Source organism: Prionailurus bengalensis, chromosome A2 (assembly GCF_016509475.1).
Source record: "Prionailurus bengalensis isolate Pbe53 chromosome A2, Fcat_Pben_1.1_paternal_pri, whole genome shotgun sequence".
Lineage (NCBI taxonomy): Eukaryota > Metazoa > Chordata > Mammalia > Carnivora > Felidae > Prionailurus > Prionailurus bengalensis.
This window is the reverse complement of record NC_057348.1, coordinates 166,975,581-166,999,098: the sequence shown is the minus strand read 5'-3', so window position 1 is coordinate 166,999,098 and position 23,518 is coordinate 166,975,581. Positions and strand designations below refer to the sequence as shown.

Below are 23,518 nucleotides of genomic sequence, written 5' to 3'. Positions count from 1 at the left end.
ATACAATGCGTACTGGTTTTTTGTCTGGCTTTTTTCACTCAGCGTATTTATTTTAAGACTTACCCAGGTTGTTGCATGTGTCAGCAGTTCATTTTTGTTTAATTGTTTAATTTTTTATTTTTGAGAGAGAGAGAGAGAGAGAGAGAGAGAGCGAGTGAGCATGAGCAGAGGAGGGGCAGAGAGGGAGGGAGACACAGAACCCGAAGCAGGTTCCAGGCTCTGAGCTGTCAGCACAGAGCCAGATGCGGGGCTTGAACCACTAGATCATGACCTGAGCCGAAGTGGGCCGTTCAAGCGACTGAGCCACCCAGGCACCCCAGCAGTTCATTTTTTATTGTTGAGTAGTGTTTCATTTTACGTGTAGACCACGATTTGTTTATCCTGTCACCCACCAGAGGACGTTAGAGTTGTTTACAGCTTTCGGCTGTTACAAGTCAAGTCGCTCTGAGCTTTCACGTGCAAGTCTCTGTGTGGGCACACGCTGTCCTGTCTCTTGAGTAATAACTGGAAAGGGAATGCCTCGTGTACGCTTCACTTTTTAAGAAACTGCCAAACTGTTCCAGAGTCCTTGCCCGTTTTGCATTCTCAGCACGAGTGTGTGGGGAGCCTGCCCTGGTATAGTCCGTGAGCTAATGTTTGGCATTCTAATAGGTGTGTGGTGATACGTCTTTATGGATTTAACTTGCATGTCCCAGATGACCAAAGTGCTCATTTGCCCTCTGTGTATTTCCTTTGGTGAAGTATCTCTTCGGATCTTTGGCCCATTTAAAAAAATGGGGGTTGTTTCCTCATTCTTGAGTGTTGGATGCTGTTTACCTCTTCTGGATAAAGGTTCCTTATCAAGATAGGTGATTTGCAAATATTTTTCCCAATTGCTGGCTTATGTTTGTATTGTTTTAACAATATCTTTCAAAGGACAATATCCTTAATTTTGATGAAGTCAAATTTACCAGCTTTTCTTTTCGGATTGTACTTTTGGTGTTGTATCTACTGAATCTTTCTCTAACCCCAAATCACAGAGATTATTATCTCCTATGTTTTCTTCTAGATGTTTTATATCTTTAGGTTTTGTACTTAGATCCATGACTCATTTCGAGTTAATTTCTGTATACTGGATGAGGGATGAATTGTAATTTATTTTTTTTTGCATATGGGTAGCCGATTATTCTAGCACCACTGCTTGAAAAGTCTATTCATGTTTCCTCTGAATGGCCTGGGAAACTTTATGGAAAACCCATTGTCTATGTATGTGTGGGTGTGGGTTTATTTCTGGACTCTATTTTGTCCCATTGATGTCTCTATTTGTCTCTAGTTCAATACTGCACTGTCTGGATTGCTGTGGATTGATTGTAAGACTTAAGATCAGGCAGCGAAGTCTGTTCTCCCCCCACACCCCCATCCCCAAGCCCAAGTCTGTTCTTTTTGAGAGTGGTTTTAGTTATTCTAAGTCCTTTGCATTCCCCTGTGACTTTTTAAACTAGCTTGTCATTTTCTACACAAATGTCTGCGAGGATTTTGGATTGTGTTGAGTCTGTAGAACAAACTGGAGAGGATTAACATCTTTACAACACTGAATCTTTCAGCCCCTGAACACTGTATACTTACTTAGTTCTTTAATTTGTCTCGGCCGTGTTTGCGTTTTTGTTTAGGTCTAGGACATTTGATGCTATTGTAATGGTATTACTTTAAAAACTTAATTTCTAACAGTTCATTGCTGGTGCATTTGTGTATATTGGTCTTTTATTCTGCAACCTTGCTAAACTCACTTATTGGTAATAGTATCTGGTTTGTAGATTTTGTTGGTTTTCGTTGATGATTAATCATAATTATGATTAATGATTTGTGAATAAAGATAGTTTTACTTCTTCCTTTCCAACATGGGTGCTTTAATTTATTTTTCTCATCTGTTGCATTATCTGGAGCTTCCAGTACAATGTTGAATAGAAGTAGTGAGAGCAGACATTCTTGGCTTGTTTCCACCATAGGAAGAAAGCATTCTGTGCTTTACTGTTAACTGATAAGAACTGTAGTGTTTTTTAGCTTGTTTATTTTGGTGGATGCCTTTCACCAGGTCGAGGAGGTTCCCTTCTTTTCTACTTTGCTGGAGTTTTATCGGGAATGTTTACTGGGTTTTGTTAAATGCTTTTTCTGCATCTACTGACATAATCCTGTGGCTTTCTCTTTTAGACTCTGGTTAGTGTGCTAAATTACCCTGGGTGAGTCTTGAGTGTTAAACCAATCTTGCATTCCTGGGATAAGCCTCACTTGGTCATGACGTATTATCCTTTTTTTTTTTTTAATTTTTTTTTTTTTACTGTTGGGTTCAATTTGATAAAATTTTGCTTAAGGTTTTTGCATCTGTACGAGTGCATAGATCTATAGTTCGCTTTTTGTTGTTGTTGTTAATATCTTTTTTCAGGTTTTGCTTATGTGAGTAATGCTATCTTCACTGAAACTATCCACAGGTATTTCCTCCTCTTCAAATTGCTGGATGAATGCTATACACTAAATGTTTGTGTCTCCCTGAAAATTCATACGTTGAAGCTTAATCCCCAGTGTGGTCGTATTAGGAGGAAGGGGCCTGTGGGAGGTGATAGGTCGTGAAGCTCTGCCCCCATGAGTGGGATTAGGGCCCTTATGAAAGAGGCCCCGAGAGCTCCCTTGCCCTTCCCCCGTCATGGGAGGTTATAATGAAAGATAGCTGTCTGTAAAACAGGAAGTGGACCCTCACCGGACATCTTGGACTTCTAGCCACAGACTGTGAGAAATAAATGTCTGTTGTTTATAAGCCGCCCGGTGTGTGCTATTCTGTTAGAGCGGCCGTAATGGACAGAGACAATGAGTTTTTATAGAATTGGGTTTTTTCCTTCAGCGTTTGAAATAGTTAATCAGTGGAGCCATCTGGGCCTGGAATTTACTTTGTGGAGAGGTTTTAACAACACATTAAATTTATATTATTGGTAGAGGACTACTCTGCTTATTTATTTCTTCTTGAGTGAGCTTTGTTGATGTCTTTTGAGGAATTTATTTCATCTATGTTGTCAAGTTTTTTTTTTTTGGCGTAAGGTTCCTTTATTATCCCTTTAATATAGAGGTATCCGTGCACAGCAGTGATAATTACCTATCTCATAGCTGATGTTGGTAATTCGTGTTTTCTGTCTTTTTTTCTTTAACAGTATTGCTGGAGGTTTATTGATTTTTATGGATCTTCTCAAAGGACCAGTTTTTGGTTTCATTTATTTTTCTCTGTTCTTTTTCTCTTTTCCTTTCATTGATTCACTCTTTATTATTTATTCTGCTTATTTGGGGGTTTATTTTCCTCTTATTTTTCTGCTTTCTTAAAATTGAAGCTGTGTTCCCTGATTTGAGATCTTCTTTATTTTCTAGCATTGCCTCTGAACACTATGAGTTTCTAAGTATTGCTTTGGCTGCACCCCCTTGAATTTTCATCTAAAGTGTTGCCATTTTCATTCAGTTCAGTATACTTTCTGACTTCCCTTGTTATTTCTTCTTGGACCATGGATTGTTTAGAAGTCTGTTATTTAGTTTCCAAATATTTGAGGATTTTCCAGAGATATTTGTCTGTTAGTGATTTCGAATTTAATTTCATTATGGTGAGGAAATATGTTTTGTATGACTTGAATCATTTTGAATTTATTGAGACTCGCTTTATGGCCCAGAACATGGTCTGTCCTCATGTATCTTCTTTGTGTACTTAAAAACAAGGTGTATTCTGCTATTCATGGGTAGAGTGTTCTATAAATATGAGGTCAGTTTAGTTGATAATGTTGCTCAAGTTCTTTGTATCCTTACTGATTTTCTAACTATCTGTTTTATCAATTATTGAGAGAAGGGGTTTGAAACCTACCACAATTGCAGATTTATTTATTTCTTCCTACATTTCTTTTTTTTTGCTTCATGTATTTTTGAAGTTCTGGTGTTATTAGATGCATAAATATTTAGGACTGTTACATTCTCTTGATGAATTGACCCCTTTATAATTAGGCTAATGATGATGACATTCTTCATTCCTGGTAATCTTTTTAGCTATGAAATCTACTTTGTGTGACATTAATATAACCATGTCAGCTTTTATATTTTTGATTACAATTACATAGTATACTTTTTTCCATTCTTATACTTAAAAACAATTTTTTTTGATGTTTTTATTTATTTTTGAGACAGAGAGAGACAGAGCATGAGCAGGGGAGGGGCAGAGAGAGAGGGAGACACAGAATCCGAAGCAGGCTCCAGGCTCCGAGCTGTCAGCACATCACCTGACGTGGGGCTCGAACTCACACACTGTGAGATCGTGACCTGACCTGAGCTGAAGTCGGACGCTTAACCGACTGAGCCACCTAGGCGCCCCTCCATTCTTATACTTTTAACCTGTTTGTGTCTTTATATTTATTTATATTTATTAATTATCTTTTAAAAATGTTTGAGAGGGAGAGGGAGAGAGGGAAGGAGGGAGGGAGGGAGGGAAGTGCAGAGAGAGAGGGAGAAACAGAATCCCAAGTGGGCTCCACGCTCAGCACAGAGCCTGATGTGGGGCTTGATCTCTCACCACCATGAGATCACGACCTGAGCCGACATCAAGAGTCAGACACTTAACCAGTTGAGACACCCAGGTGCCCATGTGTCTTTGTATTTAAATAGTTGGTTCCTTAAAGATAATGTAGAGGGGCACCCGGGTGGCTCAGTCAGTTAAGTGTCTGACTCTTGACTTTGACTCAGGTCATGATCTAATGGTTTGTAGGATCAAGCCCCACGTAGGGCTCTGCACTTGACAGCGTGGAGTCTGCTTGGGATTCTCTCTCTCTCTCTCTCTCTCTCTCTCTCTCCCTCTCTCTCTCTCTCTCTCTCTCTCTCTCCCCTTTCTCTCTGTCCCTTCCCCCACTCACATGCATGTGCTTTCTTTCTCTCAAAAATAAAAAAACAAAATAAACATTAAAAAAAGAAAAAAGTTTAAAAAAATAATTTAGAGTTGGATCTTGCTTTTTTATATAGTCTGTTAATCTTCATTTTTGAATTTGGATGTTTAGACCGTTTACTTTGAGTGCAATTACTGATATGTTTAAATCTACGATCTTGTTCTTTATTTTCTGTTTCTTCATCTCTTCTTTGTTCCCTTTTTCTTCATCTTCATTTTTTCTGAATATGTTGCATTAAAAAAACTGATTCTACTTCATCTCCTTTGTTGACCTGTTTGCTATAACTGTTTGTTGTAGTATTTGGATAGCTGCTCTCTGGTTCATAGTATACATTTTTAATGTCACAGTCCACCTTCTTGTGGTATCATAGCCCTTAATATAAGAGCCTTCTCACGGTGTATTTCCATTTCTCCCCTGGCTGTTTTCTTGCTCGTTATCATAAATTGTATTTGTACACGTTAAAAACCCTATAATACAGTGTTTCCAATTTTGCTCTGAACAGTGATCTTTCAAAGAGATTTAAAACTAACAAGTCTTCTCTATTTACCTGCATAGTAATCATTTCTGTTGTTTTTCATTGCTTTCTGTGGATCTAGATTTCCTTCTGATACATTTTCCTTCTGTCTGTCTGGAGGACTTTCTTCAACATCCCACGTAATGCCAGTCTGCCAGTGATGGATTCTTTCCGCTTTTTGTATACATGAAATGTCCTTATTTTGCCTTATTTTTTTAAGTTTTCACCAGATATGGAATTTCAGATTAACTTTTTCCTTCAGTATTTTAAAGATGTTATATGACTCTTTTCTCATTTCTGTAGTATTTGATAAGAAATCTTCTGTGATCATTATCTTTGTTTTTTTTAATTTGCGTAGAAAAAAAGATAATTTGATCTCTTTTTTTCCATATGACCATGTGTAAGATTTTTCTTCTTTATCACTGATTTTAAGAAGCTTAATTATGATGTGCTGTGGTGTAGTTTTCTTCAGATTTTTGTTCATTGAGTTTACTGGACTTCTTTGATTTGTCAGCATATAGTTCTCATCACATTTGGAAGGTGTTCAGCCATTATTTCTTCAGATGCTTTTTCCTTCCTGTTCTCTTTCCTCTCCGTAAGGAACTCTTACCACAAGCATATCATTCGTTTGAAATTAATTCATAGTTCCCTCATGCTGTGTTCATTTTTTGTCTTGGTTTGCTTTCTGTATTTCGTTTGAGTATTTTCTACTGGTGTGTTAGATCTGCCACTAATCCCATCCAGTGCGTTTTCCACGGGTCACATGGTAATATTCCTCTGTAGAAGGTCCGTTTGGGTCTGTTTTGTATCTTCTGTGTCTCTATTGAGCAAGTTCACTCTTCCAGCTTCTGAAATATAAGGCATACAGTTATGATTAGTTAATTGTCCTTGCTACTCATTCTGTCATCTGGGTCATTCCTGGTTCAGTTGTTTACCCATGAGCATGAGTGGGCCCGTTCCCTGCTGAATACTCTAGAGCTTCTTCTACACATCTGGGTCCCCACCCCGTGCAACTCTCTGTCTACCCTGCGGTCCCCAGGTTCCAACTGCACCTCTTCAACTTAGCGAGATGGCTGGACCCTGTCCCTGTTACTCTCTGTGCTGCAGCCCGGAAGGCCTCTTCAGGCCGGAGCTGTGGCAGAGGTAGGGCCCGGCTCGCCTGTTGCTTGTCTGTCAGCGTTATTGCCCTTTATTGCTTAATGTCCAGGGTCTTGCAAATGAAGGTTTTGTATGTCTTGTCCAGGTTTTTTTGGTTAATTCAGGTATGAAGGGAAAATCTGGTCTCTTTTATCCCATCTTGGCCCCAACCTGAAGTCAGTATTCCTAGTTGATGTAAGTTAATGAAAATCTACTTGCAAAGTAAGAACAGTGAAAAGTTGAAGTCTTTGCTTTAATAGGATCCTCTCTATTCCACCCCAGAAGTGGACCTTCTCTTCAATTTTAGAATGACTTTATTTTTGAATAAATAGAACAGTTGGCAATGGGCCTATATACATTAGCCCTGAAATTAATGATGCTTAAAAAGGATTGTATATTTTATTATTTTGCACCCTTTAGGTCATATTTATTATTTGATGCCTGCCTTAGGTATAAGTTTATTCCAACAGTGTGGTTTAGAGAAGGGAATTTGAAAACCTCGTCAAGATAATAATTTAACCATTGTAAGAGTCCAGAGGGAAAAACGTGTTGATCCCAGTGTTTTGTCAGAGAACACTTAGCTTCTAAGTTTATTTTTTTATGACAAGATGTGTGTCTTCCTTTCGGCAGTCTTACATTAAAGCCATGGGTATCATGTCAGCCATTTGCGTGGGATGCCAGCACACATGGTTTCATGATAAAGTTGCTTTAATGATCCCTTAAGCGTGGCCGGCTTTCCACGTCTTCATGCTAGTGAGGAACCGGAGTATGCCTGCTAGAAATCAGAGTCAACTCAGGTGGGCTAACGAAGGTGGGTTCTCATGATTCGTGTTGCAGGTGGAGTAGCCAGGTCTTCCCTGAAATGAGGTTCTTGTGAAGGTATACGTTCCATTATTCAAGGAATTATGCATAAAATGTTTTTAACTGTATCTTAGTGGGCGGAACCGACGCGTGGTTTGTCATGAAGATCATTTTATTCACCGATAAGATGGCTTTATGCTTAGCCATGCTTAACTAAGTAGGCCTTTAGCTGGTGTATATTTTACTTATCTTTTAAAGAAATAACTTTTGAATGGGAATGAGCATTTCAGCATTTGAGTAGCAGAGTTAATAACATTTGATAATTGATTTTTTTGTTAGTATTATCTTAAAATTTTGCTGCCTTAATACCCTTTTTTAAAAAGAGTTTTTAATGTTTATTTTTGAGAGAGAGAGAGAGAGAGAGAGAGTGTGTGTGTGTGTGAGCAGGGGAGGGGCAGAGAGAGAGGGAGACAAAGAATCCAAAGCAGCTGCCTTAATACGTATGCTTTTATATCTTTCTCCAGAAATGGAGATTTTGAAGTATTATACATTTTTACAATAAATGTTAAAGTTAAAATTTTAAGTATTGTTACTTTTTCCTAAGTGTTGGCACTTTTAATAAAAAAGTACATTTTACAATTTAATAATTGCTGTGACATAGCCTCTCAGATGTTGGTTTAGGGGTTATTGTTTAAGGTTCAGTCTTATACGGGGCTTTCAGGACTGAAGAGCTGCATGTGTTGTCCAGAGTGATCTTTTAGTCGGACCATGTTAGTTAGATATTTAAAAGATTAAATTTGAAACGGCAGTGTCTTCAGAACTAGCCCCTATAACCTAATATTTTGTCTAGTGCTTTGTTGCACTGTAGCAACGGGCTCCTGTATGTCTGTGAGGTCAACCTGAGATGTCCCTGGGACCAAACATGTCATAAGGAGATCGCTCTCTGTCTGGGATTTCATATGAAGTCTTGGCCCTGACTCTCAGGGTACCAAGTTGAATCCGCCGAGAAGCTGTATGTCACATACCTTCCACTGCCCCAGTACTCAGCGTGTGGCACTGCTGTCCCGCCCGTGGTACATAGGCCAGGTCCCGGGTGGTGGCGGAGTTACTGGTTAGCATGTCCCCATGCTGTCCAAAGTGGTCTGTCCCCATAGGTTCACGACGTAAGTCATTGGGCTGTGAAGAAACCGTGAGAACTCGTATTTATCTTTACTGCTATTATTTTTAAAGTCTGTTCTTTGTGTGTAATGTGAAAGTCAGTGAGTAGTACATATATAGTTTTAAAACAATTAGATATGCATATCTTGGGTATATATGTCCTGATTTTTTCTTTGTGAATGATGGTATATGAGTAAAATGTTCTGAAACCAGGTAAGACTCTTCTGGAGAATCTGCACAGGGTTTTATTCTATGATCGGTCACTTTCTCCGTCAATCATTTCATCATATGCAAGATTTCGTGTCTGTGTGCATCTCTGTGTTTTTCTTGTGGAATGATCTATGGCTCTGACCAGATTCTCAAAGGAGTTTGGTCCTAAACATCAAAGAAACTAATTATCTGGGAAGCCTGGGCTGAAATCGCTGAAGTGTGTTTTGGAAGGACTGTATCCTGTCTACAGATAACTTCCTAGGTTAAATTAAATGGTACTTAGTGTGAAAAATAAAATGTATAATTAGATATGTATTCCTCTTAACACAGTCAAGTTTTTTAGCTGAGAAGCAGCAGCTGTGATCGGTGCTGTGACTCCTGATGTGTGGTCTGTGCTGCATCCTCTGCTGGGGTCTGGGTCCCTTCACCATTTTTTTTTTTTTAACGTTTATTTTGTTATCGAGAGAGAGACACAGAGCGTGAGCCGGGGAGGGGTAGAGAGAGGGGGAGACACAGAATCTGAAGCAGGCTCCAGGTTCCTAGCTGTCAGCGCAGAGCCCGGTGCGGGGCTCGAACTCACAAACTGTGAGATCATGACCTGAGCTGAAGTCGGATGCTTAACTGACTGAGCCACCTAGGTGCCCTATCCCTTCACCTTCTTTAAAATGATATTTTATCGTATGTTTTCATTAATCTTCTCTCTAAAATACATGATAGATTATTGTCTCTCAAATTCAAATACATTGGCCCTGTGTAAGTGTGGCTGTTAAAGAAATACTTTTTGAAACGTCCTATTTTTGTGATACTTTCGGATATGAAGGTTTTCCTGTTTTCTCTCTGCCCTGCTTTTGTAGAGCCGTCCCTGTGATAGGTGATGGGGTTGCTTTGGTGGGGGTGAGAGCTGAGTTCAACAGTCAGCTGATAAAATGAAATGGAGTTTGGTTACTCCTGAAATCCTTAGGCCACCCATAAAAGAAAGGTAATATGATCTTGTTTATACAGCCCTCTATGGTTAAAATTTTACATGATAGGCCCCAAGTGGCTCTTCAGTTTCTTCCTTGAAGATTGTCACCAGTCCTATCATCTGTCACTTGACTACTCGCGTGTTGTTTACTTATTTATTTACCAGTGGTCAGAAAAATTCCTGGCATTCACACATTCTTTCTAATAAGTATTTGGCCTAGGGTACATTATCACTGAATAGGATGACTTTTTTTTTTTTTATTTTATTTAAGACTTGTTTTTATTTCTTGTTTAATTTTAAAAATTTTTTAATGTTTTATTTATTTTTGAGAGCAAGAGAGACAGAGCATGAGCAGGGGAGGGGCAGAAAGAGGGGGAGACACAGAATCCGAAGCAGGCTCCAGGCTCTGAGCTGCCAGCACAGAGCCTGATGCGGAGCTCGAACTCACAGACCGCGAGATCATGACCTGAGCTGAAGTCTGACGCTTAACCAACTAAGCCACCCAGGTGCCCCAAGACTTGCTTTTAAAAATCAGTTTAGGTGAATTTAAATAGCTTCAATGTATATAACTATCCTGCATTTCAAGGTTTGTTATTGTACTCCACAAACCCGGAGCATCCAGTTCAGATTCATAATATTCCCCTGCCTCCCCTCTTAGTTTATTAGAACTACCCTATTAACTTACCCTAGAAAAGAATCACCCTGTTAGTTTATTCGTTTATGTAGTAATTATTAAGTATGGGCAAGCATGGCTTTAGGCATTGGGAACATAGGAGTGAAAAAAACAAAGTCCTTGTTCTCATAGAACTTACATTCCAGTGGGGAAAGTAGGCAGCAAAGACACCAGAAAGGAAAAGAAATTATTTCAAGTAGTGTTGTGTTACAAAGAAACGTCATGGGGATAGCTGGCCATGGAGGGGTCCGGCTGTTTTATGTAGAGGGGACAGTTGCCTCTCTAAGGAGGTGACGTTCGACCTGGGACCTGCACGGAGAGGGGGACCGAGCAGTGGGGAGGTGCGAAGCGTGAAGTTTGTCAGGTGTCTCATCCGCCACGACTCCACGACTCTTGTTTCCAGACTCAGTTGAGCACGCTGTGCTTTCTCCCCGTGAGCAGCGGCACAGTGGATGTCTTGTCAGTGTAAGCGTGCCGAGTGTCAGGGGTGTTCGCTCCAGCTCCCGCCGCTTCCAAGAGACCGTGACACCCGGACAGAGTAGGTTAGAGCTGGTTGAGGTTGTTCCCCAGGATAACAATTACGGATTTCAACTAGGATACCTACTAACAGAAATGAGAAAGTCCATGGAATTTGATCTGTTTTGTACTTTATTTTGTAACGTATTTAAATATATTGTACCTGATTTTATTAAGGGCTATTTTATTTATTTTTAACAGGAATCACTAGATTTGATCTACTTGGAGACTTTGGAAGGTTTAATTGGCTGGGAAATTTCTATATTGTGTTATCCTACAATTTGCTTTTTGCTATTGTGACAACATTGTGTCTGGTCAGAAAATTCACCTCTGCTGTACGAGAAGAACTTTTCAAGGCCCTAGGTAATCCTGAGGTTTATGGGTATTTTTCTCGCTTTCTACTAATTTTTAATTTTGCCATATGAATTGATTTTAAGTCTTCATCTCTTCATTTTTCCTGATGTGTAACACCTTAGAGGTCACATTTCTGACCCACTCCTTATTGGTTGTGCTCTTGTGTAAAATTATTTCATTAAGCCTCGGCTTCCTTATCTATAAAATGGTGATAATACCTTCTTCTCTTGTTGTGGATATTAACTGAAAAAATTTCTTGTAAGGGCCTGAGCATAGTCCTGGCACATCGGAAGGGCTCAATAAAATGAGCTCTTTTATCGTTAAGACGATGGTGGTTGTGGTGAGGTGAGGGTAATAACGGGCTAAACTTCTCTTTTGGTAACGACACCTCTTACTGTTTTCTAGTTGCAGATCTCTTTTGAGGCTTGGAGTTTACAATATCAAGCTGATCCATAATTCTCTTCCGTAAGCCAAACAAGTCAGGATAAAAATATTAGTGTTCTTGTCATTAATATGGGAGAGGGCATTCCTGAATCATGTAGTCCATGAGTCACATGTGTTGTGACAGTATTAAAAAACTCTTAGGTTTGGCTAAGGTATAAAGGGAATAAATGTAACTTATCAAATGTGTTTTCCATGCTTACTTCAACATTAGTACTAAACATACATCAGGCTTTATATTTTAGGAATACCAGGGCAGTATAAACTGTCTTGCTATATAAACCCTCTTGGGTTTGGAGTGTGTAATTTTATAATAAAAGAAGGGAAAGGCAGCGATTTATTGCAGGGACTCCTAACATTAGGTCGTTTACCTAACTTGACATCATTTGAATGTTTATAGTCTGTGTTCTCTTGTGGCTTGTAGTGGTTGCCATAGGCCCCGTACTGATTAAGGTCCAGGTAACCTCCACCTTCTGAGCAACATGAAGCTTCTCACCCAACCAAATTCTTCCAACCTCTGTGGTTGAAGGGATGACCTTTGGGAAGGAAAAAAGATTTCAGATTATCTACTCATATGTATTTTACTTTAAGTTCACCCTGTGAGGGGATGGTTGGTGAAATAGTGGCCTAGAAGTGAAAGTGACATCTCATTTCAGCAGAAGCACCGGATAATTGTGGATTTTCATGCCTAAGTTTCATAATACCGACAAGGTAAAAATCTGTAAGGTGACGTGGGAATCCATAGCTCTCCCCGCCAAATGTCTCAAGTGAGAACTTCATTTTGAAGCCCGTGGTAGCCCATGGTAGCCCATCAGTGAGGTTAGTTAGCCATAATGTCAGGTCGATTCCCACTGACTAGTCACTGACATGAGACGGCTGTAGATGAATTACTGTAAACTTAGTTTTGAGTTAAGTATTCTGGAAATCATCTTTCTAAGGAAACTTTTTTTAATGTAGGGAAGTCTCATTTAACCTAAGGTGAAGTCATGGATGTTGTGTTGGCCCTTTGACCATAATAGGCAATAGAATTATCAAGACTTGTGTAAAACCACTAGATGGATTTAAGGTTTTTTGTCCAAATGTTTTCTGTTACTCTCTGGAATGCCTAAGGAGGACATGAATCATACCTAGAAAAAGATCCTCCATATTAAGTATATGTAATAATGTGTGACTCATCTGAGATCTTCAGTCTAATTTCACTGGGAATCGTAATTTGATTATAAAATTTAACTGTCTCCTTTTTTCCCCTCTTTTTTTTGTAGGCTTTTCCCCTCTGGTGCTATGTCCATTGACAATGACAGTGTCTGTCTCATAGAGTACCTGGTGTACTCCGGGTATATAAACAAACACTGGATGGCGGTGGAGGTGACTGTATCCGCACAGAGAGACATTGTAGTTTTTTTTTTAAAGATGAGTAGCTTGTGCTGCCCCCGAGTTTTAGAAGTAACAACTGGAAATGTGTCCTAAAAGGGGATTCCCTTTTGCTTCGGGAGTGATTACCCTGCTGGTTCTCTGTCCGCCTACTTCCTTCTCTAGCAGGCCGTGTTGAAACACGCTTCCCCAGCAGCTGTGGGTTCCTGTTGTCACTCAATGGTTTGGCCATTCCTGGGATCAGAACTCTTTTTTATGTTAGATTGATTTCTTTTTTCCTTCCCATTCATCCATCATACACAGACTCAATTTTAGCTTTTCTTTTATGAACATATGCAGGTGATAGAAACTTTAAAATTCAGAGTGCTGTGTTGATTTAAGAGGGATGTAAAATTGCTTAACTGCCAGGTAGATAGCTATCTGGAATCTTAGGGGGAAAAAACCTCATCCAAGTATGTTTTTGAGGTGTCAACAAAGGTCTGAGCCTCATAAAAATGTTTCCTCAAAATCTTTTCCATAGATGGACTGGTTATATATTCTTGAATATCTTTGTGCTTCACTTTATTAGTAAGTGCTGAGAGCTTTGGTGCCACATGAACTATCTTCTACTTTTTATCCCTGGGAGGGCACAGTTGTGTATGTCAGGTGCATTATGTGAGTGACTGATGTATGATACAGAAGGAAACTAATGTAACTTTAGAAGATAGTGATACTTTCTTACTGTGTGAACTATCTTTGAATATTGGAATATTATTTATGTTCAGTTTATTATTTTGCCATTTCTTGTCTTTTTCTTTTTGATCATGTTTTCCATTGCTTATCTTTTTAATGACATGCTTAATATTTTGGTATGTCTTTCCATGTGTTTTCTTGTGTGTATACTTGTATGTGTGTATTTTAAAACAAGAACGCCATCATATTTGTGTCCGGTTAGGCCCCCCGGGAAGCACACTGGGTCTGTCTGGATGAGCTTGCGGGAGGAGGCGTGAGAGAGCGTGCTCCTGGGATCGGTGCGGGGGCGGGGGGCGGGAGGGGCACGGGAGGTGGGGGAGGGAGCGAACTGAAGAAAGCGGAAGCCTGCAGGGGCCCCAGAGCTGCGCAGAATTGTGGAGAAGGCGTGGCTTCCTGAGACACCGCTGTCTACCGCTTAGGCCCCCGGGCGCCCCCAGTGGGGAGAAGAGGTCTCTCGTCCTTAAGGGGCCTGGCCAGCACCTCCCAGCTTCCTCAGTGACACCGGACCCTCTGCCTTGTTGGCCGTCTGCGCAGCCGCGCAACAGTACGTCCTTTCTCACCATTTTCTTCATTTTCCTGCAGGGCTGCATAAGCTTCACCTATCAGACACGTCAAGGGATTCAGAAACATCAAAGCCGTCTGCAAACGGGCATCACAAAGCACTGTGAGAACGCGCAGCGCTCTGCCACTGACCCGGGAGCCCCCCGGCTCCCGACCGCCCCGTCGGTCAGAAATGACTCGCCCCGGCGGTGCCTCCCGGTGAGCGCCCGGGCCTGGCGGCGCCACCGCTTTCACAGTCTCCTAAGAACTCGGCCGCCACAGGCCACGCGTCCGTTTGACTCCGTGCGGACCCCCTACTCGCCGGCCAGACAGGCTCCTCGGGGCGGCACGTTCTTCTGTGGACGCGGGTGCTGGCGTCGGTTGGTACAGTCACCCAGACGAGCATGTTTTAAGGCCAACTCCGGGGCTTTCTAAGAACTCAGTTAAATCCCATTATATACTTTATTCAAGACGGAGAAGGCCGCGAGAAAGGCATCCTTGGTGCTTGGCTGTGAAGTGAAGGCCCTGCAGACGCGCGGGCTTACGGCTGCCGCCCGTTGCGGTGGGCTTGGGAACGGCAGCGCTTGCAGATGAGGTTTCTCCCCTCCTTAGGGAGAAGGACAGAAGCGTAGTTCCGGGTTTTGTTTCAGGGTGATAGCGATTGGACTTTGCGTCCAGGGAGAAAGGCGAAATTCTTGCAAAACCCGATCCGTGGGAGAACACGTGGGAACGCCTGCCCCCGCGCGGTGTGGTCAGCTCGGCCGGAAGTGGTACGTGGTCACCGTTCTCCGACGTCTCACGTGTATGCGACTCAGTATTACCTCTCGTAACATAGTTGCCGGTGTTGAATACACTTGTAACTTAGATTTTGCCTTATAGGCTATGTGTGCACTCGGTTTTTTAAAGCATTTCTTCAGATATCTCTCAGTTCCTTGTTCTCCTGTGTCCCATTATGAAACTACAAATCATCTGTGGTAGAAACCCCGCTGTCCCCACACTCTTCAGGCTTTGGTTCCTTTCGTATATGCCGATTTAAACCTCAGATTTATAAAAGTTACCGGGTTACCACCCAGATGCACAGTATCAGCATTCATGATGTAAGAATAGCGCTACGATGTATCGTGATCAGATAATCATTCAGTTACTGAATTGTAAATAATTCTTGGGATGGCTTCTTGACTTTAAGTCCACTGAATAAAACTATAAAATTGTACTCTGTGTTACCAGGCGCTAGGATAGGGTACTGAAAATTGTGCATGCAGACACGTGACACGAGCCCCTTTGCACACAATTCATAGTTACGCAGTTTCCGGAAACACTTACGTTCACATGCACTATGTGTATGGCAATAGATCGTCTGTGTTCAGACAAAAGTAAAAGAACAGTTTTCTCAAGTTGTTTTTTGGAGAAATTTATGAAAATCCGGCTGTATATATTTGACATAAAAAATTTCCATTTAGAGCCAAAATAATAAGAAAAATTAATCTGTATATTCCTCAGTTCCATTGAGTATACCTCTCCTTTATACCTGTGCATTTCCTTCTGAGCTTCTCTGCTTGTTAAAATGCAGCTTCGTTGTCAAATAAAAGACCATTTTGTGATTCTAAACAACACTCAGTAAATACCACCAGTGTAGCATTGGGAATCTCTCAGCATGAGACCTGCATAGTGAGCAAATGAACAGAAGATGGCTATTTCCTAATTTCACTGATAATTACACCTATTTAAACATTAATTGCAAGCTTTTATTTTTACTGAAACTTGCTTGCAATCCATATTTTGAACAGACCTGGTCAAGGAAAGAAGAGAAAAGAAAGTTCTTTCAGTAAAAGAACATCACTTGTAACTTAACATCCATGGGAAGTTCCTGGGTGTTTGTAAGATGTCTGAGAATTTCTGAGTCAAATATTAAACTTTTCAATGTCTGTATCAATTCTTTGTTCATTTGAAAGTTTCTTTCCATCGGAAAACTTAGGCCAGGTTTGGATTAGTAAGCGGTGAAATGTAGCATAAATTCCTACAGCTGCTACTGGATCCATCGTCATGGCTCTGGGACCAAGGACACACCTCACGTGGGGGGACGGTTTTGAGCCTGGGGCCTCAGACCCCTTTTGTGGGAACAGATGCAGGTTGATCTATCCTCCCTGTTCGCCGCATGATTGCAGCCACTCCAAACAGTGCATCCCTGGTTACACACAGAGACTTCCTCTTGGGGGACAGACTTTGTAAATGCAGGTGCTCCTGTTGGATGCTCTGGAGGCCGGCTGTGAGAGGCTGCGACAGAAACGGGCCGTGGCACACAGAGGCCGAGCACTTGGGCTCTGGTCAGGACAGGCGCCCTGCGGGCCTTGCCTTTGACGCGCTCGTGGAGCTGGAGCAGGAGGAGAGGCCCGGGGCCGCCATTTCGTTCTTGCCGGGTGGGAGGATGTCCACGGTCGCCCCGTCAGATGCTCCGCTTAGTCTCACCTTAGGATCCACCTGCAAAGGGCATTAGGCACGGTAGTTACAAAGTTGCGTGAGGAGACTTGGCCAGTTCTTCTCTTTGATTGCTTCTGCAGTACTTAAGTAATTTTTAAATGATACATCTTATAGATTATGACATTTGCAATTTTTACTGATGTTTCCAAGTATTTCTTAGATTCAGTATTTACTTAGCCTTATATATATTCTGTGCAAAAACAGACCTGCTGTCAAAGTGAGACTATGTGAAAATTACACGTGTGCCCACACGTACACGCACATGCTAGGTCCTTCGGTGCCATACTGAGCGGTTGGTGGACTCGTGGACGAGAATGAAACCTTCTGCCTGGTTTTGACTCTTGGATGCGTTAGTGGCTCACCCTGTACACGCCTGATCTTCGGGGCCTCGACGTCTGCCTCAGTTTGCTGGGGCACAGAGGACCACCCTGGTCCTCCTTCACCCGTAACCTGCCTGCCACGTGGGCTTTGAGAACCCTACGTGGCTTTCTTTGTTGTTAGCGCAGTATTTAATGTATAAAGACAAAGTTCTTAAAATATTTTTTTTTTAAATATGAGTCTACGTACGGCACTCACTGACTTTTATACTAAAGACTGGTATGGGTTAAAGATGATGTTCAGATGCACTGGTGAATCATTTTTGTTTACTAGAGTGTTCTGTTTACAAATTATCTGTCGGTTCTGTTTGTTTCTATGAGACACTTCTAGTGTGACTTTTTAGTGTCTTAGAAATTAAAGTTTTACAAAAGGTGATTTCATACTTTGTTTTATAAGCATTCAAATGCGTGTTTGAGTTTTAAATCTTAAATGCCATCGTGGCTGGAACTTAAGCGTATGTGTAGGATGCTTCCATTTCAGTTTTCTAAAAGGCAGTAATGACTCTGGTGGGATGTTGAACGGGGGAAGAAGTGAATGTTTTCTCTCTTTTTTTGTGGAGTTCTTGGTAGAGCAATTTCTTGCAACCAGTTACAGCTAAAATGTACCATCAACAATTGAAATCACGGGTGTCATCGAATTTTTTGAGTTACTTATTTGATTTTTCTAATCTTTTCCATGAAAGGACTGAGCTATACCCAGTTGTGGTCTGGGCAGCCTAATCCACAGTTCTTGGAAGAGTGAATGGCCATTGTCAACTGGTGAAGTCACTGGCAGACAGAAGCCTTCACAGCAGTGGCTTTCCAGCTCTTTGACGAAAGGAAGAAATACACTCTTGATTGTAACCCTCACACGCGTGTATACGTGTGAACGACAATTTAAGGAAATAGTACCTACTTTTAGTATGTGATGCGCGCTGGCATTTTCTGTTTTATTTTTTAGGACACTAGACACAGACCACTAACGCCAATGGATCGTAAACTTTAGTTTGAAAAATACGGCTTCAGGATCTAGTTGAAAGATGAATGAATACAAAAACATTTTGGCTTTTGAATATTCTTCAGGTAAAATTCATCAGTGCAAACACCCCTGAAGCCGAAGTATATTACTTGTTGCACTGCAAAACATGTAATTAAAATCAGTAGAAGTTGCTAAAGCTCTAAAAAGTGGGCTATAAAATTTCAAAACTAGGTGATTGATCCCTTCGTTTTGGAGGAAGAGATCTGGGAGCTACTCTGGAAGAGAAGTTAGTTAACTTCCAGCTCTGCGTAATTCCGTTCGGTGAAAGTGTCTTCAAGTTCAAGTGTGATCAACTCGGAAATTCAGATGAAGCCCACTTCTTCTTAGGTGCGATTTTGGTGTTCTGCTCTCCTAAACATACTGGAGAAGTTAAGTTCCCAAGCATGGGTGATGAGAAGTAGGGTGGCAGCACCTGATGTGCATGATTTCGGAGGACCAGAAAGATCGTCGGTGTCTGAATGTGAGGAGGTACAGATTTAAATACGAAGCTGAGGAAGAAAGTTTGATCAGTCACTGAAACTCCTGGGTGAATGTCTTAACGTCTTCTCTCTTGAAAAGCTCTTCTTAAAAGATACGCTGCTTGCCAACAGTGGCCCCTGCGAACCCGGGACACGCTGTGACTTGGAGGGGCTGGAGCCGTTCTGTCCTGTGGAGTAGCCGTAGCTGTTGTATCCTATCGAACGGCTATGCGTACTCACAGATAGCTTTTTACATATGTCTTAGCACATTGTTCTATTCTCGCTTTAGAAAGTTGTGATGAAAAGCTGCTCTTTTTTTGCACTCTTCAGTACTTCACTTTTGGCCACCACACGTGTGGGGGTTTCCCCGCACCAACCTCTTCTCCCAGTTCTCTGTGGATACCGTATCTGTGTCACACAATTTGATTTCCTTCTGACGCCATGTCCGTGGAGTTAGTGCAGACCCCACAGGTAAAGGGCTCAGTCCAAGATTGGCTCCCGCCACCGCCTCAGTCGCCCGTGGCAGGTCTGGGCTGTCCCCTGTGCTTCGACCAACCAGCTATCAGTCAGAGGTTCCCACCTCTCTCTGGCTCAGCGATTTGCTAGAGCGGCTCACGGAAGTCTGGGGAAGTCACAGTGCGCTTACCAGATTACCTGCTAGTGACAGAGGGTCCAGCTCAGGAACACCGGACGGAGGAGGCGCACGGGCCAGGGGTCGGGGCGGGGGCAGAGCTTCCCTGCCCCCTCCAGGTGCACCAGCCGCCCCGCACCCTGGGTGCTGCCCGGCCGGAAGCTCTCTGAACCCCTTCAGTTAGGGTGTTTTAAATGGAAGCTTCATTACACAGACATGATTGAGGAAAGGATTGGCCACTAGCGATCCTCGGGCTCCAGGCCTTCCTGCTCCCCACGGGTCGGGTCGGAAGGGTGGGACTGAAGGTGGTAGTTCCCACTGGCCTGCTGTAGGAGCTTTCCCAAAGACAGCTTATTCACGGAAGCTCAGGTGTGGTCCAAAGGGCTCCTAACGCATATCAAAAGACACCTTTATCTTCTTATCGCTTTAGGAAATTCCGCCGGCTTCATCTCCGTGCCAGGAATGGGGAGGAAGCCCAAATGCATATTTCTTACTCTAAGTTACAAATTCACCCAGTTCCTAGGTATTAAAGTCTTGGATCAAAGGGAATGCACATTTTCAGACTACTTCCAGAAAGATCCTATCAATATGCTCTCATCAACAGCACGTGAAGATGTGTTTCTCTAGCTAACACTGGATTTTGCCGGTCTTTTACAGGAGTGCTGACCTGAGAGGCAAACATTTAATTGTTTTTCTTTGCATTTTTAATAACTACTGGGAATTTTAAAAAAAATTTATCAGCTGTTTGTATTTCTACTTTTGTGAATTAGTATTAAATATACTTAGCCCATTTTTCTTCTTGTATTTCATAATATCTTTATTAAAAACTGTATTATGGATATTAAATGTTTATCTTTCTGATGTGTATATTTTTCCTGGTTGTTTTTTAAACTTGTCCAATATTGGATTTTTGTGGTATTGAAACTTTACATTTTGAAGTAGTCAAAATGTGCAGTTTCCCATAATTTCTTGGTGTCATACTAAGGCCTTCGCTACCCTAAGACTTTTAAAGGTATTTCCCAATTTTTGCCCCTAACGACTTTGAGATGCAATTCACATATTACAAAACTCACTCTTAAAGCATATGATTTGTTGATATATAGTATATGCACAGAGTGGAGCAGCCATCACCACCGTGGAACCCCGGATCATTTTCGTTACCCCACACCTAACTGCTTCTGTGTCTGTATTTTTTTTTTTTTCCGTAATTCATCAACCTCTTATCTGGATTTGTCTTGCCGAAAGGAATCAGATCACGGTTGTGCAGAGACGTCACTGGCCACACAGCAACCATTCGTGCCAGGCGACCTAGCTCCGGTTTTTTTCAGGGTGGCACTGTGCCCGCCATGTGGCGCGGATCTGACCAGGGAGCTTGTGCAGAGTGTTGTGTAGGACCTCCAGGAAGGTGACTCGGAAGACGCCTGGCGCTGCCCCACCTCCACCCTTCCTTTCCTCTGTGGTGCCATGGATGGGACAGGATGGGACAGCTGGGACCCCAAGAGCCGCTTCGGATTGTGACTTGCCCACTTGCCCACGAAGACAGTTGAAAGAGTTCGGATGCCCACCGAGTGCACAGTTGCCTGGCCGCCCACCCTCCGTGGCTTCTGTGCAGGTGGCGACCCCTCTTGGATTCAGACGCCGCATTCAGCGGATGGGAGCACCTCAATGCAGTTCTGTCCCATCCTTGACTAGTTTCATTGTTTCCCCAAAGGACAGGCCGGTATGACAGAGCCGTATGTTAAACAGTAATGTGATTTCAGCGCCGTTTTCATGAACTAAATGTCCATAAACATTGAGTTCTATTTCTAAGTTTTATGTCCTGAACCTCTAATTAATGTATCTCATAAACTGATTCTGAGGAATATTCTCCTCTATTAATGTACCGAACACTAATCTTGTGTTTTGAATTATTAATACTTGTATTTACTCTTCCAGAGTCCTTGTTAGTGACTCATTCTGTCTGGAAATGTCCAGTTAATATGATGACTTTACCATACACACTTGAATTATAATTTGGAAGATGTATTCCTTTAGACAGATTAGCATTCACGCTGGCAAAGAAAATTTTTTTTATTATTAAAAAAAAAAATTGTATGCTTATTTTTGAGAGAGAGAGACGCAGCATGAGGAGGGACGGGGGAGAGAGAGAGGGAGACACAGAATCCAAAGCAGGCTCCGGGCTCTGAGCCGTCGGCACAGAGCCCGATGCTGGGCTTGAACTCACAAACCGCGAGATCATGACCTGAGCTGAAGTCCGACACTTCACCGACTGAGCCACCCAGGCACCCCAGCAAAGAAATGAAAATTCTTATTTACAAAACATCCTGGAGACTGTTGACAAAATTCGAATAAAATCTGTAGATGAGCTAATACTTTTGTATCATTGTTAATTTGTGGTTCAGATAATTTTACCATGGCATGTTAACATGAGGGGAAGCTGGCGAAGAGTAGAAGGGAATTCGATTTTCGCCACTGTTTCATTGTTTGCAACCATTTCAAGTATTTAAAAATCCCAGAGATGTTGTGTAACAAAGAATTAGGCTGGGTTCAGAAAGTACAAATGTGAACTCATCTGCAAAGTGCCCTCAAGGATGGAGCCACGTGTTTGAGGAGGGTGGAACAGAAAGAGGCGTCCGTGGCCCCTGACTTGCCCACCTCAACCCTGCGAAGGTGGTCTAGCCAGGCTGCCTCCCCACCCCCCCCCACCCCCCCCACCCCCGGGTACAGGCTTCATTGTTTATTAGGCCTTCTTTTAATACTGTGTACCAGCTGTTTCCTTGATAAACCCTGGAGTGTGTGTGTGTGTGTGTGTGTGTGTGTGTGTGTGTGTGTGTTTCTACATGTAGGCCTGAGAACCTTGCCATTTTTCAACAAAACTCATGGAAAACCCGTTAGTGTAATAATCTTTGATCTTAGGTCTTTCTTCTCTGGGCAGAATTAGGTCATGATTTGGGCTTATGCATTTAATATTAATCCTGATTATTGGGGCTTATGGAGAACTTTATCCTGTAACACTACCGTGAGAACAAAAAATAAAATTTTTAAATTCTCACCCCATTTTAGGTAAGTTAGACATGTACCTCCACTCCCTGCAGAAAGCAGAAAGCAAGCATTTGATAGGGCTCCAGACTCGCGCATGGCACATGGGAGCATTGAATATTTTAAGCGGAAGGAATTCGAGGTTTGCGCTTCTCCCCTGAAACAGGTCCTTAGACCCTCTTGTGAGAGTTGCCCTCCCTTCACCCAGAGAAAAGGAGCCTCCTGATCTCAGAGAGTCCTAACAGGCCTTGCTGAGTCCCCCAGGTTACACACTTCCCTCACACTCCTTAACCTGTTGTGTTTCCCACAACTCCTGTGCTTCATCGGATGTAGCGGAAAATAATCAGGTCTGTTTCTTTGGCTCTTTGTTTCTTGTGAAGGCTCCTGTGTCGTGCAAAACCTGTGCTAAATATATTTGTGTGCTTTTCTCCTATTAAGCAGCCTTTGTCAGTTTAATTTTTAGATCTAGCCGAGGACCCAAGAGGGTCCAGGAAAACTTTTTCTTCCCCTTCACTTTTTTTTTTTTTTAATGCAGTTAATATTTTTATTATCTTGATCCAAGGTGGATCCAAACAAATAATTGCTCCTGTTACCTAGTTGTTGGCTACTGATCAGCTCTGCTGAAATTCAGTTATTTGGGGTGAGTGTGTTTCCCAGCTTTTAATAATAATCACATCCACCAAGTTACTTTGGTTTGTCTTGGTAAATGGTTTCAGAAGACGACATTAAGAAATAGCGTTATTTGGGGGCACCTGTCTGGCTCGGTCGGTGGAGTGTGTGACTCTTGGTCTCAGGGCTGTGGATTCGAGCCCCACATTGGGTGTAGAGATTCCTTAAAAAAATCTTAAAAAAAAAAGAAATCGCCTTATTCAAAGTCAGTATGCTATGAATGTTTTACTGAGGCGTCATTGTGGTAATCTATCTAAAGGAAAACTTTTCGGGGCGCCTGGGTGGCGCAGTCGGTGAAGCGCCCGACTTCAGCCAGGTCGCGATCTCGCGGTCCGGGAGTTCGAGCCCCGCGTCGGGCTCTGGGCTGATGGCTCAGAGCCTGGAGCCTGTTTCCGACTCTGTGTCTCCCTCTCTCTCTGCCCCTCCCCCATTCATGCTCTGCCTCTCTCTGTCCCAAAAATAAATAAACGTTGAAAAAAAAAAAATAAAGGAAAACTTTTCAA

The 23,518-nt window shown here is 42.1% G+C and overlaps 1 protein-coding gene across 3 annotated transcripts in view; it reads left to right on the top strand.

Annotated features, from left to right (window-relative positions):
* The window catches only part of LMBR1 (limb development membrane protein 1), a 151,410-nt gene extending 135,132 nt beyond the window's left edge, over nucleotides 1-16,278 (top strand). For 2 of the 3 annotated variants that reach the window (XM_043590022.1, XM_043590024.1), the window contains 2 exons: nucleotides 11,109-11,270; nucleotides 14,388-16,278. In XM_043590022.1, the coding sequence (XP_043445957.1) occupies nucleotides 11,109-11,270; nucleotides 14,388-14,473 (248 nt within the window). In that variant the 3' untranslated portion in view covers nucleotides 14,474-16,278. The remainder of the gene's footprint in view (nucleotides 1-11,108; nucleotides 11,271-14,387) is intronic. The other variant, XM_043590023.1, reaches the window with a different exon arrangement.
* The last annotated feature ends 7,240 nt before the right edge of the window (nucleotides 16,279-23,518 follow it).